The 16,172-nt window shown below is 40.5% G+C and overlaps 1 protein-coding gene across 2 annotated transcripts in view; it reads left to right on the forward strand.

Annotated features, from left to right (window-relative positions):
- Nucleotides 1-16,172, forward strand: part of LOC149180310 (NAD-dependent protein deacylase SRT2-like) — a 278,802-nt gene that overhangs the window by 113,924 nt on the left and 148,706 nt on the right. For both annotated transcript variants that reach the window (XM_089416014.1, XM_089416015.1), the window contains 2 exons: nucleotides 10,983-11,143; nucleotides 11,275-11,404. In XM_089416014.1, the coding sequence (XP_089272140.1) occupies nucleotides 10,983-11,143; nucleotides 11,275-11,404 (291 nt within the window). The remainder of the gene's footprint in view (nucleotides 1-10,982; nucleotides 11,144-11,274; nucleotides 11,405-16,172) is intronic.

Consider the following 16,172-nt stretch of genomic DNA (forward strand, 5'->3'; position numbering starts at 1 on the left):
ACGCCCAGTGTCTCTGTATCTCCTACCTCTGTAATAGATGTAGGGCTTTTCCCCCGGTGTCATAGATTGCTAGCTCCACAGGCTGAGCCAGATCTATGCTCTGATACCACTGTAATATCCCGTTTCCAAGATATTCCCCAAACCCCAGTAAACTCCAACCAAATACGTATAAATGATATAATAACCGGGAAGCTCAAAGTGATGAAAATAACAACGATGCAACATATAATGATATAACCATGAGATATAAGCAGATACTCAAGAAATGCAGAGAGAAATGCTAAGCCATTTTATTGTATTGAGTAATAGAATGAGTACAAGAGGTGATCAGAAAGATGGCACCTCGACTTGCACAAGGCAAGTGAAGAAATACACTTAGAATAGCAAAGGAATGGCCTCTCTCTAAACTGCGTTCAAGCTGATGGAGAACTGTCGTGCTGCTGCTGCTGCTGGAAATCAAATGAGGATTTGGGGCTGTTCCCCTCCTCAGAAAATGCTGAAACTATGGAATCGGACTCTACTCAAGAAATCCAGAAAAACCCAGAAAGCTTTTCTGAAATGGCATACCCCCGAAAATAGCCCCCTTGAGGACCCACGCATTCCCTCAAGGCTTTGCGCTGCCACTTAAATAAACCCACCACAACTCTGCCTGAAACTCAGCCAAAATCCTCCAATATGCAAGGGCTGATCCCCTGCTCAACCTCCCAGCACAAATCCCTTTGCAAAACCTCAATCCAGAACTCCTGCCAGAAAGAACTGCGTCATCCCTCTCAAGACTGCGCAGTCATCTAAGATGCTCAATCCTCCTGCCAAAATGCTGATGAAACTATTGCAAAAGTACTGATGGAAATACCTTACCCGAGCAGGCACTCGAAGTCCCCCGCGGCTAAGGGTGAGATCTCCAAACGGAGACACTCAATGCACTAAACAATGCTGCAGACTAGCTAAACAACCAGCGTGCTCTAAGTCGAAGTGACTAGCTCAAATGCACATAATCGAATGCCAAAATGAGGAGGCTCCTCTCTCCTTTATATCATTGGCTTCTCTCAATCGCAAGGCTCACCTCCTCCAACGTAGCTTTCCTCTTGCCACGTGTTTCTCACCATTTGCTCAGTCACTCCAAGTGTCTACGTGGGCCCCCCCTCTACGTGGTTCTTTGGCCCCCCTTGGCTCACTCTTTAAGTTACAACGTTGTGCTACTAGGGAATGTCTTTATTCATGAAGTGAGTATGTCCCCCTCTCCTCGCCTTTTTATTTATAAATAGCTATAGAAGGCAAAATTGAGCAAAATCGAATATTCCAATTAGCCATGGCTAACTAGGAATATTGCATTAAAGGAGAAATTTTCTTTGAATTTGATGCAATAATGCCAATGAGGTCACTAGCCAAAGGAAACCTAGGGCAAGAAACAGTGCTCTAGCTAGGGCTTGCAATATCTCAAGATCCCACCGTCAGATTTGCTTCAAATTTGGAGGGCCTCCAGAGAAAACTCCAATGCAGTTATGGACCAACAATCGAAGTATTTGGATAACTAGATTGTGAGATAAGTGATACCCTAAGTGACTTATGTACGCTAGGCCTAGAAAGAAAGAGAGAAGTTGAAGAAATCTTTTCTTTAAAGTGATCGCTAGTGGAAGACCAGTGCCTTGGTCTTTGGGAGAGATGGAGTCATAGATAAATTAGGGTTTGGATCGATTTCAGCTTATCAAGGAGGCCTATAAGACACTTCGCTAGGCTTATGGCTAGTTTGAAGCAACTTCAAGGTTTTTATACTTCGTTTAGCATAATTCAATGACTTATTGGAAGAAATAGTTATCCCTAGGAACATTCATTCATTCATTGCATGGCCCAATCATGATACAACACCATTTAGAAACTTAATTTCCAGAACCTCACATGAATTGATGCAGTAAGTAAGCCCCTAGAATAGCGAAATTCCTAGCATCGTGTTGCAACAAAATCACATTAAAAAAATAGCATTTTAAAGGTACCATGCAAGAAGAATATATCCAATCATCAAACTTGCCAACAAGAGAAGCTCCAAGACAAAGAAGATTTAACTAAACATCAAAATTCATCCATTCATCCAAAAATCTCCACCTCCAAAGAATGTGAAATTCTCACAAGAGCTAATGATCAATCCAAGTGATGATGAGCAAATGAGCTCATCTCACTTATATTTATACACAACTTAGGAGTTCGAATTAGCCTCCTTGGCCTACATAAGCCCCAAAAATAAAATAATGTTCTAATAATCCAACGTTTGGTGACAAGCCCACCAAACTAGCTCATAAATGAAAAAGGTAAGCCTCTTAAGAGGTCAAATAATAATCTATGCATGTCGTAGGGCCCTCTAAAAGGCTTAATGAAGTCCATGGGTGCCACAATGAAGAATAGGACCCTCAAAAGCAGTGGACAAAGGGTTGGCCCCTTGAAATAACCTGTGGTGCTCCAATTGACATGTGGGGGCACACAAGTGTGCGGGTCTCCAAACAAATCGAAGATGCCTGTAGATCGCCTGTAAGGGCTAGGATGATGGTGTAGGTGATGCCACATCATCGTGCAAGTCTTGGATCATCTGCCAAGTGTATGGTGTAGATTTGGAGCCGACTGGGCATGATGGATTAGGTGCATCCTCCTCGTCCAATAAATGAACAATGAACAATCTCTGAATGGTTGTGGGGATCCATGGAGTGCAATCTGCTATTGTGGAGGCCCATGGCTCTCAACGCTCACCCTACATTCGCCAATGTAGCCCTCTGGAGGATTAGGACCCCGTAGAGGGCGACCAAACCCAAAATGGAGACCATTTGCAATCCTATATAAGATCCAATGCGTTCCCTAGCCTCCATTACAAGAAGTCATTAGAGAAATCGAGTAAATGAGCTTACCTAATCATGGACCACAGGTGGGGGCTTCATAATGGCCTGTCCTTCCATAATGGGCTTCGGGATGTGCCAATGTCTCCTAAACTCCAAATGGGGTTAACCAATAATCCTATTACGTGGCTTCTACTTCTAAAGGGGATGATATAGTCAGGGTACATCCTTCAAAAGGTGGTGGCATGTGACAGTGAAGTGAATGAAGTAGGGGATGAGAAGGGGTGGCGCTGGGTCACATGCTGGGGTACGAGGGTAGCTAATAAGAGGGAATCCCACACTTGGGTTTATAATGTATAGGAGGGAGCAATCATGGTACATGAGGTGCCCCGACTTTGATTTTTCCACCCTTCTTTATATGCCTTTTGCCTTCTTTATGATTTTCTTTGATTAACTGCTCGAGGATCAAGGGGTGAGAGCATGATGTATAAGACATAACAGTGAATACCCTCTTTTAAGGTGGGGTGGTTCATTGCCCACCAGGGGTTGGGACAATCATGAGTTCCTATATGATGGAGGTTCATAGAACCTGTAGGAACCAAGGTGATGGCCATGATGATGGGGTAGAGCTCATGTATTGGCTTTTGCCCACGTGCTAAATGTGTTTGTCCCGACCATCTTTTGCGCTTTGTGGTACATTTTCTTGTTCAATGTGGCCGTATATGCTTTTATCTTTCTTTTTAGCTGCATCAACCTTTGGGCTTCATTCCATGCCATGACCTAAGGTGTGGGCAAGGGGAAGGGGCATGCTAACTCTATGTGGACCCAATGAAGGAATGTGGACCCAGGCGGGAGAAATGATGAATGGGGTAATAATGAATGGAAAGAGGGTAATATAAGCGGATAAGGGAGCGGGACCATGCAACCAAAATCAGGGTTTCCCGTGAAATACCATCCCTGGAACCAAATGGTCAGTAAAAGAGATCCCACGGGACTAGAATCCAAGGTTAATTCCTAAAAGGGTTCTAGTGGACAAGAGCACAGACCTAGTCCGTTCTTTCTGCTGAATCTCCCCCATTAATCCATGCCCACAAGTATCCATGATAAGCAAACTACAATACTCAATTTCCAAATGACAAGGCATACCTCTAGATTCGGGAGGCACACCTTCAAACATACGATCATGGCAGATGGGCGACGGACCGCATGGCTGGCTTAAGTGTCCGAGAAAATGGCACAATGAGCTAGCTGGTGGCTACAGGCTACCAACTGAGGATCATCTTGGAGAAACAATTTCTCCTAGGGATATTACCCACTAAATGGTGGGTAACAGGCTTCTTCTACCTCAGGCTCTGTAGTCACAGGATCAGGGGTGATCTCCAGCTGTCTTTCTATGCTTATATACCTTTACCTTCGATATGTCATGTTCTTCTTATCCTCCAACGTCATACACTGCGCTGCTCGCACAGGCTGTACCAAGTCTATGAGCTTTGATACCACTATAATATCTCTAAGGGAAAATTAACAGTAAATGTGCAAAGCAAAATAGACAAAAACACCATGAAACAATAACAAGCAATCATACCACAAATTTGCACCAAAAACTGCGCTGTAGATTCTTTTTATTAATGGAAAGAGGTGTACAATAAGATGCTGGAATGAGTGCACCTGGGCTTGCTCTATGCAAGCTAGCAAAGCCCCAAAATGACAAGTGAAACACCCTCCTCCAAATTGTAGCTACGCTGCTCAAGTACTGCGTTGTAGATGGGCAAAAGTGTACTCTTGCCTTAAAGGATCTATAGCTAGGGCCCAATACACTGCTCAGAAAATTCCCAAAAATTAATCCCGACCTCTCCTCAATAAACCCAGAATAACCCACAAAGGGTTTGGCCAAAACTTGACCCCAAAATTTCGACCCTCTTTGGCTTGTGTGGCTTTGTTGCTGGGCAAATCGACCCACTTGTAGAGTCTGCTGCTAAATGCTCCCAAAATGCCAACCATCCCTGTTAGAAGGCTCCCTAGGCCTTCCCTGCAAGTTTCCACCTCAAACTCCACTCACTCCTCAACGTCCTGAAGTGACTGTACCCAAGACTGCACAGTCCTTGCACTGCTGTAGCTTTCCCTCTGGTGTAGTACGACCTCATTTTTGTTGGTATGATTTGGGACTAAGTAAAACTCCCTCCTTGGGCTGGCACTCAAAGTCCACCAAAGTAAGGGCTGGGATCTCTGCTTGGAGCACCTGCGTGTTGAACAACACATGTAGACTTGGCTCACTGCTCAAGCGTGCTATGTCAAGAGACAAATTCTGAAATGATAGATGAATGAGCAAAATGAGAGTCCCTCCTTCCTTTTGTCAAGTTGCCTCCAAGATTGCCCATGTGGGCCCACATCGAATTCCCCACACCAAATACGCTCCAATGAGAGCGTACTCTCCATGTGGGCCAAAATTCCCTTGTGGTGGCCCCCACGCTCCACCAAGGCCGCAATCTTTCATCTAACTCTAATGTTGGAGTGCCTCCTATGCCAAAAATCAAATGTGGGTCCTCTAAGCCCACTTCTCCTAAGTGTAACCATGTAATAAACCAAAATTGAGCAAAATTGATATTTACTTAGTAAAATACTAAGTAGGAATATCACATATTCATCAATACTTTTGAACTACGAAATCAGTAGATACTGGGATGGTGTTGTAACTTGTGATAGAGATAGATAGGCACGAGATAGGGTAACGACGGTAACACACAGATGAGATGCTAACTGCGGCAACGACAATTGCTATAGAATCTAAATGATCAAACGATTGAGACGATTGCGGGTGCAACGAGAATGTCATTTGGCGTGGGGTCGAGGATCCTTGGTGGACAACGATGGAACCAACTTGAGCAAAGCAAGCTGGGGGAATATGATGACAGAATAGGGACCTACGATTGCAGAAAGAGTAGGGAAAGCCGACAATGGTGATGGCAGTGCGAGAATCGATGGTGGTAGATTGATGTGCGGTTACAGGGAGTCTCGTTGATGGCGGCTGGAGTGAACTGTGGATGGTAGTGGCATCATACGGTGTCGAGGGTGGCAGTGAGACCGTGAGCCTATGGCTCGATGTGTAGCTTGAACAGAGCAGTCAATGAGATTGTAGTTTGGCTAGTGGATTGAGTGATACGCTGGTGGTCGTGGCTCTGGCAAGGAGAACAAAAGACCGAATACGAATGGAATGCTATGGTTGGTGGCTCACACAGGCAATGTTAGCGTCGTGAGCGATGATAATTTGTGTAGCCTGTTGTCGCGCAGATTGACACGACAACGCTCAGACCGGGGGCTGTCACTCTGATCCCCGATCCCTCCGTTTAAGCCTGTCTCCCGCGGCTAAGGGGGGTAGTCCCTGTGAGATGATGAGACCAACTGTCGACTAGTTGGTTGGGAGACACGAGATACGATATAAAAAGCATTCGATGGATTTGATTAATTTAGCAGACCAGTGCCTTAAGAGATTGTGGTTAAAACGATTACTTGTTAAATGATATAAAAATATGGACCATGAAAAGCAATCATCTATCATCAGCTAAATCACAATGCTCGTAGAATGACCAAAACGATATCCAGCAATTGAGAATTTTCAAAATGAATGCTTTAAACCACCACGAATCATAAACCATTAACCAGATATCAATTTCGCATCTCGACTTGAAAATTTAGATCTCAGCAATATTTTTATATTTTTTATATATTTTTTTTTTTTTTAAATAAAATCTCAAAATGAAAACTAGAAATTATTCTAAAAAAAACTAAACTATATTAAAAAAAAAAACTAAACCTAAATTAATTTAAAATAAAATCTTTTTTACTATTTTTTATATTTTATATATATATTTTTTATTTTTATATAAAAAATAAAACTAAAATTTTAAAATTTTAAAATCTGAACTATAACTAAACTAAGCTAAAACGAAACTCTTAAATCCCTAAACAAAACCATGCTAAACTTAATCTAATTAGAAAAAATCATAAAACTAAAATTTAAATACAAAATGAAACTATATTAAAATACAATTAAAATCTAAAGAAATAAAAAAAATCGAAACTATTAGCTAAACGCAACCACACCAACGTAACTACTCAAACAGTGAAAAGATTTCCTGCGCGTAAATTCTAAAGAAGAAAATGCATGCCGAGAAAATTCGAGGAAAGAAAGCAAGTCGATTAACTGTTACCGCAAATGAAAATTTACCCACGCTGAAGAACCCACGCTGAAGACGCTGCTCATCTGAAAGAATTTCTGCTAAAAGACTTCAACTGGGCTCAGATTTTCCAGAGAACCCTAGCCGTCAACTGAGAAACGCACTCTAATGCTGTCTGAAAGGAACAAAACGCATTACCAATCATACGATTTCGTCCGAGAATAAATACGCATTATCTCGTTGCAAAAGCCGGTGAATCCTTTGATACCAGTGTTATGGCCTGTGTTGTGCGATTGTCTGCAAGGAAAACTTCGATTACCTGGCTGCAAACGTAAATTTCATTGCGTAAAATGCTATACCTCTGTGCGTGAATCGAAATCGGGCGTTGAATGAATTTTTTAGTGGAACCGATGCTGCCGGCGTTTTTTTTTTTTTTTTAAATTCGATGCCCTTCATCAACCACTTTTCAGGATATCACCCTCTATCATAGATTAATGCAGAAAATTTGTCAGCGGTTGACAGCGTAGACAAAATGAAGATGCGGCGGATCAGTCTACGGAAAAGCTTATGCCGGATTTATACTTGCTGAATAGTAAATCAACCATATTACTGCTGCCGCTTTCGGTGATTTATAACACGCATGGACATTTCTATTTGCATGAAAACTGATGGCGGTCTTGCAGAGACAAAAACCCTATACCTGCAAAAGAAAAACAAAACCTTAATGAAGACTGTGCAAAGCAGAAATTTAAAACCCTAGACAGCTAATTAATTTACAGATTTGGCCCCTTAACAGCCAGATTTCAGCAATAGGCACAGAAATATTTTAAAGAAATAAAGATTCTCAGATTTTCACTGTGAAGAACTTCAGAAAATCTCTCATGCAAATTTAAAAAAAATAAACCGAATGATAGACCCAGGATCAAATCCAACTGGGCTCAACACAAAATGCTTGCGGGAGTTGGCTGGTTCAGCCGAGAACTTCCCCGAACGCCCACAAAATTTCCTTCAATGATGTTTTCTGCAAAACTCAAAACAACTGTCAATAAAGAGGGCAAAAATGCTGCTAGATCTCAGGAAGTAATGGAGATACCTGCCATTACTTCAGAAACCCTAACAGCACCCAAACCCCAGCAAGTGAACAAGATACCTGTGCTCACAATACTCTACAAAAAGCTATTATTAACGGCTGAAAATAACATATGCAGAAAATGAAACAATCTCACAACATTTTAAGAGAGTAACACCAGCAAGATATGGACCCCAAAGTCTTCTTTTATTAACCAGAAACAGATTTACAAGAGAGCTTCTTCAGTATCAGACTCACAGATCGAATAATCTGAAATGACCACCTAAGACCCTATATAAAGGAAATGATCCCAACGGCTAGTTCGAATGATCCATGTAGAAATGATCTCGACCGTTGATGAGGATCAAGACATCTCTTGATCTCATCCGTCGATTTATTCACTTAAAATATTATTATTTTATTAGTTAGGGTTTTTTGTTTTATTTTTTTAATTTTTTATTATTTATTATTTTATTTCATTTTTTAAATTTTTAACTTTTTTAAATTTTTTATTATTTTTTATTTATTTCATTTTTAAAATTTTAAAATTTCTTAATTTTTATTTATTTTATTATTTTATTTCATTTTTTTAAATGGATCATCGAACTAAGCCTTCGGAAACATCACCTAGGACCTAGGACTTAGGACTCACGAGGGGATTTAAAACATTTTCAACCCTCAAGACACATTTCATGATGACTTTTTACAATTTACATCTCAAGGGGACAAACCCACTTAATACAGACCCTCACAAAACACCCAGTTCTGCGACACAACTATAATCTAGCAGATCAACACACTAGGATTCTCCTAAAGTTCTAATGACAAAATCCATCCCGGCTTTGGGGTCAGGTTTGAAGGAAAACTCTGCCGATCCATGGATTGGTGAGACGAAAAACCTTCCGGGACGTAGATTACCACTAGAAAGTTAGGTCCACCTAGGCAATACACATACACGACTCATGTCTGCTAAGATTATTTACAATTCATACATGCAGACTGGGTTTACAATCAAAATGATCAAGCTGCTGATGACTGCAGGATGGCACGGAAACGCTAATCAGGTGCTGCCCCTTTTTGCAAAGAAAGGGGGGGTGTACTGCATGGGTAGTTGACCAGTAGTGGTCAACATAGCCCATTGGGCTATGGCGGTCTTCTGAGTATGACGGTTGACAGTCGTAAGTTTTTGTTTTTAGTTTTTTTTTTAATATTATTTTTATTATTTCCCTTTATAATTCTTTTTTCTTTAATAATCTCTGTTTTTTTATATATAATTTTTTGGTTTTTTATTTCAAAAAGATATATATATATATATATATATATATATATATTTTATTTTATTTATTTATTTTTTAAATGGCCAAAGGCCTGATGGGAGAATGGAGAATCCCAAAATTCTTGTAGCGAAACGCTTCAACGGAAACAAGGTTGCTAGATATCAATGGCCAAAAGCCGGATCAGGCTGGCTCTGTGCAATGGTTGAGCGGCCAGAGGATCAAACAACTCTGATACCAAATGGAACGAACAAAGTTCGTTCTTCAAGTTAAATACTCCAGAAGACTTGGAATATGTAGATCTCCATTGAAGATACAAGAATATATATTAAATGTATGAATAAGAATGATGATACAATTGAGAGTGAGGGTCCTGTATATATAGCCAGGTAAGTACCCTTTCACGAATGGTCATGTCTATAGAGACATGCCTCTTCCCTACTAATTATTAGTTAATTAATCATTGTTATGTCCATTATTATTTATATTATTTTTACTATTTTTATATATATTTTACTCATAACAGATCACATATCATCCAAAGGATCCTATCATTAGTTGGCTATTAACAGCATACAACATTCAAAGTTCATAGACTAGCACCCTTGGTCCATTAGAGGTAATAATCAGTAGAGGCAGAGCCAGCAGGGCATGTAATGACCAATTCTATGGCCAAAACTAAAGCTCATGATGATGCATTTACAAAAACAATTCTTCTTATTACAAAGGAAAATAATAAGTGCCATCATGATATGCTGTAAGTAAAGATACAAAGATTAAAATGTACCTTGTTGATGGTTGAAATGCTGTATCTTTCTGGAAAGATGCTACACCACTGCAATTAGGTATATCTTTTTGCCACACCCCAAAATCGTGGGACATACATATACATGGAGAAAATCATAGTGATTTGAGGATTTCTCTAGAAATAAAGTGTGGAGTAAACGATGATAAAAGTCACGTGTATATGTAAATAATGCTGACTTCTTGTGTATAAATACCGGTCGGTTCCCTTTTCAGGTAAGCGAAGTACTCTCTTGTAGGCCACATTAGTTATTTTCACTTTGCAGTACTAAGGTTGGTCCCATACAATGTTCTCTTGCGTCATAATTTTGCTTTTAGTTCAGCCTATTTTGCTTATATAAATGCCCCTTTCCTTTGAATATAGGTTACCCTTTGGTACATCGAAGATGCATAATACTATTTTACTGTAGAAGTAGTTCTCCTAGCAAAGGCCGTAATATGAACTACGAGCAATCACTAATTCATTATGCCATTTTTTAATTTATATTGTGTAGCCTATGAAAGTACCACCAGCCTAATTTTTTACATGATAAAATGTTTAGATTAGGTTCTTTGTCATTGTAATCCTAACCTGTCAGGTGGACCTTCATATAATAAGTTCATTATAGAGAAGGATCATCCTTGCAAATTTTTTTAGTCTAATAGCAACATAAATCTACTTGAAGTTTTGGTTCTACATCATGCTTAAATTATTAAAGGTACTTAGTCCACTTCTGAAGTCTTCTATTGGTGCTAATGCTCAATTCTTCAGACAGTTAAGTTGTTATGCTCTTATTTTGCTTTAATGATCTAGATTTGTGAAGTTTATATAAAGTGTTTTACATTTTTTCTTGTCTTTTAGGAATTTGTTCGGTCAGCCAGGGTACAGAGGAGGTACTGGGCTAGGAGTTATGCTGGTTGGCAGAGGTTTGTTGCTGCACAGCCAGGGTCAGCACACAAGGCACTTGCAGCTCTTGAAGCAAAGGACCGGATATATGGAATGATTACTCAAAATGTGGACAGGTGATAGCATTATTCTTTATCATCATACTGTGGTCATGCTGTGAATTGTTCTCCAAGGCTGATATGAAGCTAAGATTAACCTGTTTCATACATTTGCTGAGGACAGAAACATCGAATTTACTATTTTACAGGCTGCATAATAGAGCAGGCAGTAATCCTATTGAGTTGCATGGAACAGTATACTCTGTCATATGCTTGGATTGTGGTTCCATCACAGGTCGTCACTTATTCCAAGATCGAGTGAAGGATTTAAATCAAGAGGTGCACCAGATGGATCCTTTTTAACGTTATGTTCTATTGTTGCGTGCGTATTTATGTTTGAGTATAGCCTTTAATAAATTCTTGTGTATGTATTTGCTGTTTGTAGAGTTTCTACTAGAAATGGTCCTTATTAAGATTAACTTGTATATAGTAACATTCTTAAATTTCATCTTTCTGAACTCAGATCTGGGACCCCCAAACTCCCTAAAATTAATTATTAGAAGAAAACTAAAAGTAATAAAAATTTTAAAGGCAAAAACAATAAATACAAGCTGAAATGGTATGGATAAGCAATCTAAGTTCTATGCTTGTATTCTTATGTCTAATTTCATGATAGATATTTACTTTTTATATATTTTTAGGAATCTGTAAAGTTTGTTGTTTGCCACTTTCAAGGATAGTCCTCAAAATCTTTTTAGTTGGTCAATTGCCTAGGCCTTAAATGAAGCGGAATGCCAATCCTCATGAAATGAGGTGGATTAGCAAGTGTCAAGGCATCTGGAAGTCCCAGCTTTATTTTAAGACTTTATTGCTACTGCGGTTGGCCCTTCATAACAGTTTAGCTGTATAGGAACAACCACATCGTACAGGCTGTAATGTACCCTTTCTGAAATATGCTAATTTTCTTCAACAAAATTCAAAATCTTTCTTTGAGAACTTTTAGCAAACAGTTAGTGAACATGCATTTCGTCAAATACTTTGTAGACAAAGTAAGAAACACTTCCAACAAGAAGATAGAATAGGGAAAATCAAGATTTTATTAACCAGATAGGAGATATTACAAAGCCAAAATCAGTGATAGAACCTGGCAACAAGGCTGGACAAACTTTACCTCTGAAATACCAGCATGAATCTTCAGGAATATCTTCGCCAGAGAGGGGACTGATGTGAAAAATCCAAAACTGCAATAAACTGGAAACTATTCTTCTAACTGATGTAGTTTATTTGTCTTTTGTTATTTAATTAATGACAAATAACGAATAGCTCACTACTGCAATTTTCACAATTAAAATAAATGCTGCAGAAATAAATCAGAACTGAGAAATAATGGACAGACATAAAATTACACCAAAGGTTGTAGACTAATGTGCCCGAAAAACCTTGATGGGAAAAGTGGTGCAACAGATGATGGTTTATATTTTATTATCTTCACCAAATTAGAGAGTACATAGATCTGCTTGCCAAATACCGGCAAAGCTCCGGAAAGTTATCCCCACAACTCCAACTGGTAGATTGACCTGTAAACCTTTTGTTTCCCTTGAAAAATCAAACTCGGCCTCCTCCAGTAAATGCGCACAAAAAAAGCTGCTGCAGGAAATACGCACTTGCTGGACACTGAGATCTGCTGATCCTGCACTGCTTTTGGTGATTCTGCATTCGCACTAGGCAACTCTATCCTCCGGATCTGATCTCGACAATTGGAAAGCTGATCTGCTACACAAATCTGTGTACTGGAGAAACTCGCATGGCCTTGCTACTAGTAAACTCGGCCTCTGCAAATTTCAGTGGAAATCTCCCCTGGAAACCCTCTCTACAATTTCTACTGATCCTCTCACTGATGCACTGCTGGCTCAAACTCTTCCCTTGCTAAATACTGTGCATTGGGAAATTTGCACCGCCCTGCTCTCTTGCTCCTTCCATGTGTCTTCTCCAAGGCCCGTCGACTTGCTTTTATAATTCTCTCATTGGAGCACCAATGACCAAGATCTAATCGTTATCTATGGCTCATATCATCTTAGTGTTAGTTTTTTTGTAGCATCGGTTGTGTTCTAGCCACGAAATTTGTTAGAGAGGTTAAAATACATGTATTCTCCAAAACCCAGAAATCGTTTCTAGAAATTCCACCTAGATATGACTTAATTAAAATAATTAATCTTTTTTTAATGGTGTCCAAGTCTAAACTTAGGAAAGCTGATTAATTAAAGGGTATTAATTAAGTCATGGTGAGAATCTTCTAGAAGAAGACATGGGTCGAGTTCTAGTTAATCTTAGCCATCGATTATGTTTTAATTCGATGGGGGTTGGAGAACACATTTGAATCACCAACAATTCGATTTCGTTGGGCAATCAATCTCTAGAGGAGCAACGCTCAGTTGCCGGAGGTGATTCAGTAAGATCAAAGCAGTGAGAGAGGGGTAGGGATAGTAAGGCCGGAGGGAGATATTCCATTCCGGTGAAGTGCATAAAAAGAGGCAGTGAGTGCCACAGAGAGGCAACGCAAAGCAGAGAGGTAACACAGTGCTTCAGAGGGGAATCCGTATTTTGCTGGGGAGAAGTAGTGATTCAGTGCCAGAAGTCTGAGTGGGAGCCCAGAGGCCAAGAGAATCGATCCTCTAGACAATAGATGATCAGTTAGCGAGAGAGACGTTGGCCCGAGTTGTGGGATGCAGGATTGCATAGGGACTGCGCAGAGGCAGCAGAGCATAGCTCATCTTGAGCCAAGGTCAGTGTCAGATCGCCAGTGGGAGTGAGATCTTTCTCACTAGACTTTCTGTCAGTAATTTCTCTATGTGTATTGCTAGATTGAGCATCCATAGTTTTGTACTCAGATTTACTACTGCATAATAATAAAACCCTCAGCTGTTGCACCAATTTTCCCGAGTTGGGGTTTTCTAGAGACTTAGTCCAAAAACAGCTGTGTATTTATGTGTATTTGCATCTATTCTTCCAGCATTTTTATTTCTTTCGTAGTATTTATTTTGTGAAGGTTGTAGTGTATATGTTTCGATATTTGCCGTAGAAAACTGCAAATAATTTGTTAATTAATTTAACAAATAGAAGAAACTTAATCAGTTGGTGCAGTAGGATTCCGAGTTTCAGAATTTTCACATGGTATCCGAGTAGAGATCGTAAGCCGGAGAGCTCAATAGCAAAAGGGAAGAGGAATTTCGAATCTCTGTAGAGGCAGCATTTTGAAACCCTCAGAGGCAACGCAGTTCTTGGCTAGTAGGGTCGATTTTTGAGGAAAAGTTTATTTCTTTGAGAGTTGACAAAGAATAAATTTTCCAGATCAAAGATTATCAGAGGCAAAGGGAGCAACAACATTTTCCTTGCAGAGCAGATTTTAGCTGGGACGTAGTTATTTTGCAGCAGTTTGCTAGTGTAAAATAGCATTAGGAGCAAAGAAGAGCACACACTAAGGGAATTCTTTTCTCAAGGGACTTCTAGCCCATAAGTTCGGTTTTTCCTAGCAGAGAAGTAGTAGTTGTGAGCAGATTTGCGCACTCCAGCAGGGAGTGCATAGATCTAGTCAGCAGCTGCGCAGAGGAGAAGAGGAGGAATTCGACTTTCTTCAGAGATGGCATCAACTAGGCCGAGAGATCAGGATCGATTAGAGGGAGCCTCCAACTATGTGATCTAGAAGGCAATAATTTTCTGTCTTCTAGATGAATACGATCTTAAAACTTATATCGATAGCATGGTAGTTGTACCCGTAGATGTAGATCCGCTAAAGGCCTACGAGAAGGAGATGGTGAAAGCAAAGAGGTTGATTCTCGATGGGGTTCGAGATCACGTGGTGTCTAACATAGCTGGAAAAGACACTGCTTGACAGATGTGGGAAGCGCTTGCTACGCTATACGAGGGATCTTCCGAGCAGCGGAAGATGTATCTTTAAGAGAAGTTGAGATGCACAAGGATGTAGATAGGGGAGCACATAGACCCCTTCCTCACTAGGCTTCAGGATATTCGAGACTAGTTGTTTGCAATAGGGTCAGCGCCTCAATCTACAAAATTGGTGCGGTTTGCTCTAAACAATGTTTCCGAAGAATGGCAGTTCTTTGTCCAGAGTATTCTGGGCAGAGAAAAGTTGCTAGGTTGGGATCGAATGTGGGTTGATCTGTAGCAAGAGGAGATGAGACGAGATTTGGCGAAGACCACCATCACTGGCAGCAGCAGTAGCAGTGGGACGAAGCAAGTAAAGGAAGAGGAGAATGTGGTCCTCGCATCAAAGGGGTAGCAGGACTAGCGCAGGAGGAAGAAGGGCATTTCCAAGGTGAAATGCTTCAGATGTTGTGAGCTTGGCCACTACAACACTCGATGTCCTCTTAGAAAGAAGGACAAATAGGAGAAGCAGGATCAGCAGGCTGCATTCGCAGAGATTGACAGGTTGTCCTCCAGATTGGAGGAAGAGTGTGCCATGATCACTAATATACCTCTAGGAGTGAGGTGGGGTGATTTGGTTTTGTAGCCCCAGAGAGCTACAGGATGGGAAAGATTCTTGAGGAGGTCCACCTCATGAATCAATACCTTGCTACGGGAGCCCATAACATGCAGTTGTAGGATGGATTAGTGGCAGATAGTGCAGTCAGATCCCATAGTGCCAGACACAATGGCTGTCACTGGTCAGATACTGAGCAACATAGTGTAGAGTTGGCAGCAATGTAGTTGGCATAGAGTAGAGTCAACAACAATGCAAAGGCTTCAGCGACAACGCAAAGTCTAGTAGCAGTCAGGACTCAGGTGACGAATGCATCACACTGACCACAGTTGGATCAGTATTTTGGATGCTTTTCAGTTGCAGTTGTTGCAGTTGCAGCAACAACAGATGGAGAGGGAGTTGCAGTGCAGATGCAGTGTTGGCAGCAGTTCAACAGGGTCAGTAGCAACACGCATCCAATGTTGGTGGGCAGTAGCAGCCAGACATCAGCATCGTGATTGGAGGTGGTGCAACGACAAAGTGTTACTTCAGTGGGTTGCAGTGCTAAAACACATTCCGTGCTAAAAGGGAGTGTTAGTTTTTTTGTAGCATCGGTTGTATTGTAGCAAC

This window comes from Pinus tabuliformis, chromosome 3_2 (assembly GCF_031772625.1).
Source record: "Pinus tabuliformis cultivar Carrire ecotype Pingquan chromosome 3_2, CPIR1, whole genome shotgun sequence".
NCBI lineage: Eukaryota > Viridiplantae > Streptophyta > Pinopsida > Pinales > Pinaceae > Pinus > Pinus tabuliformis.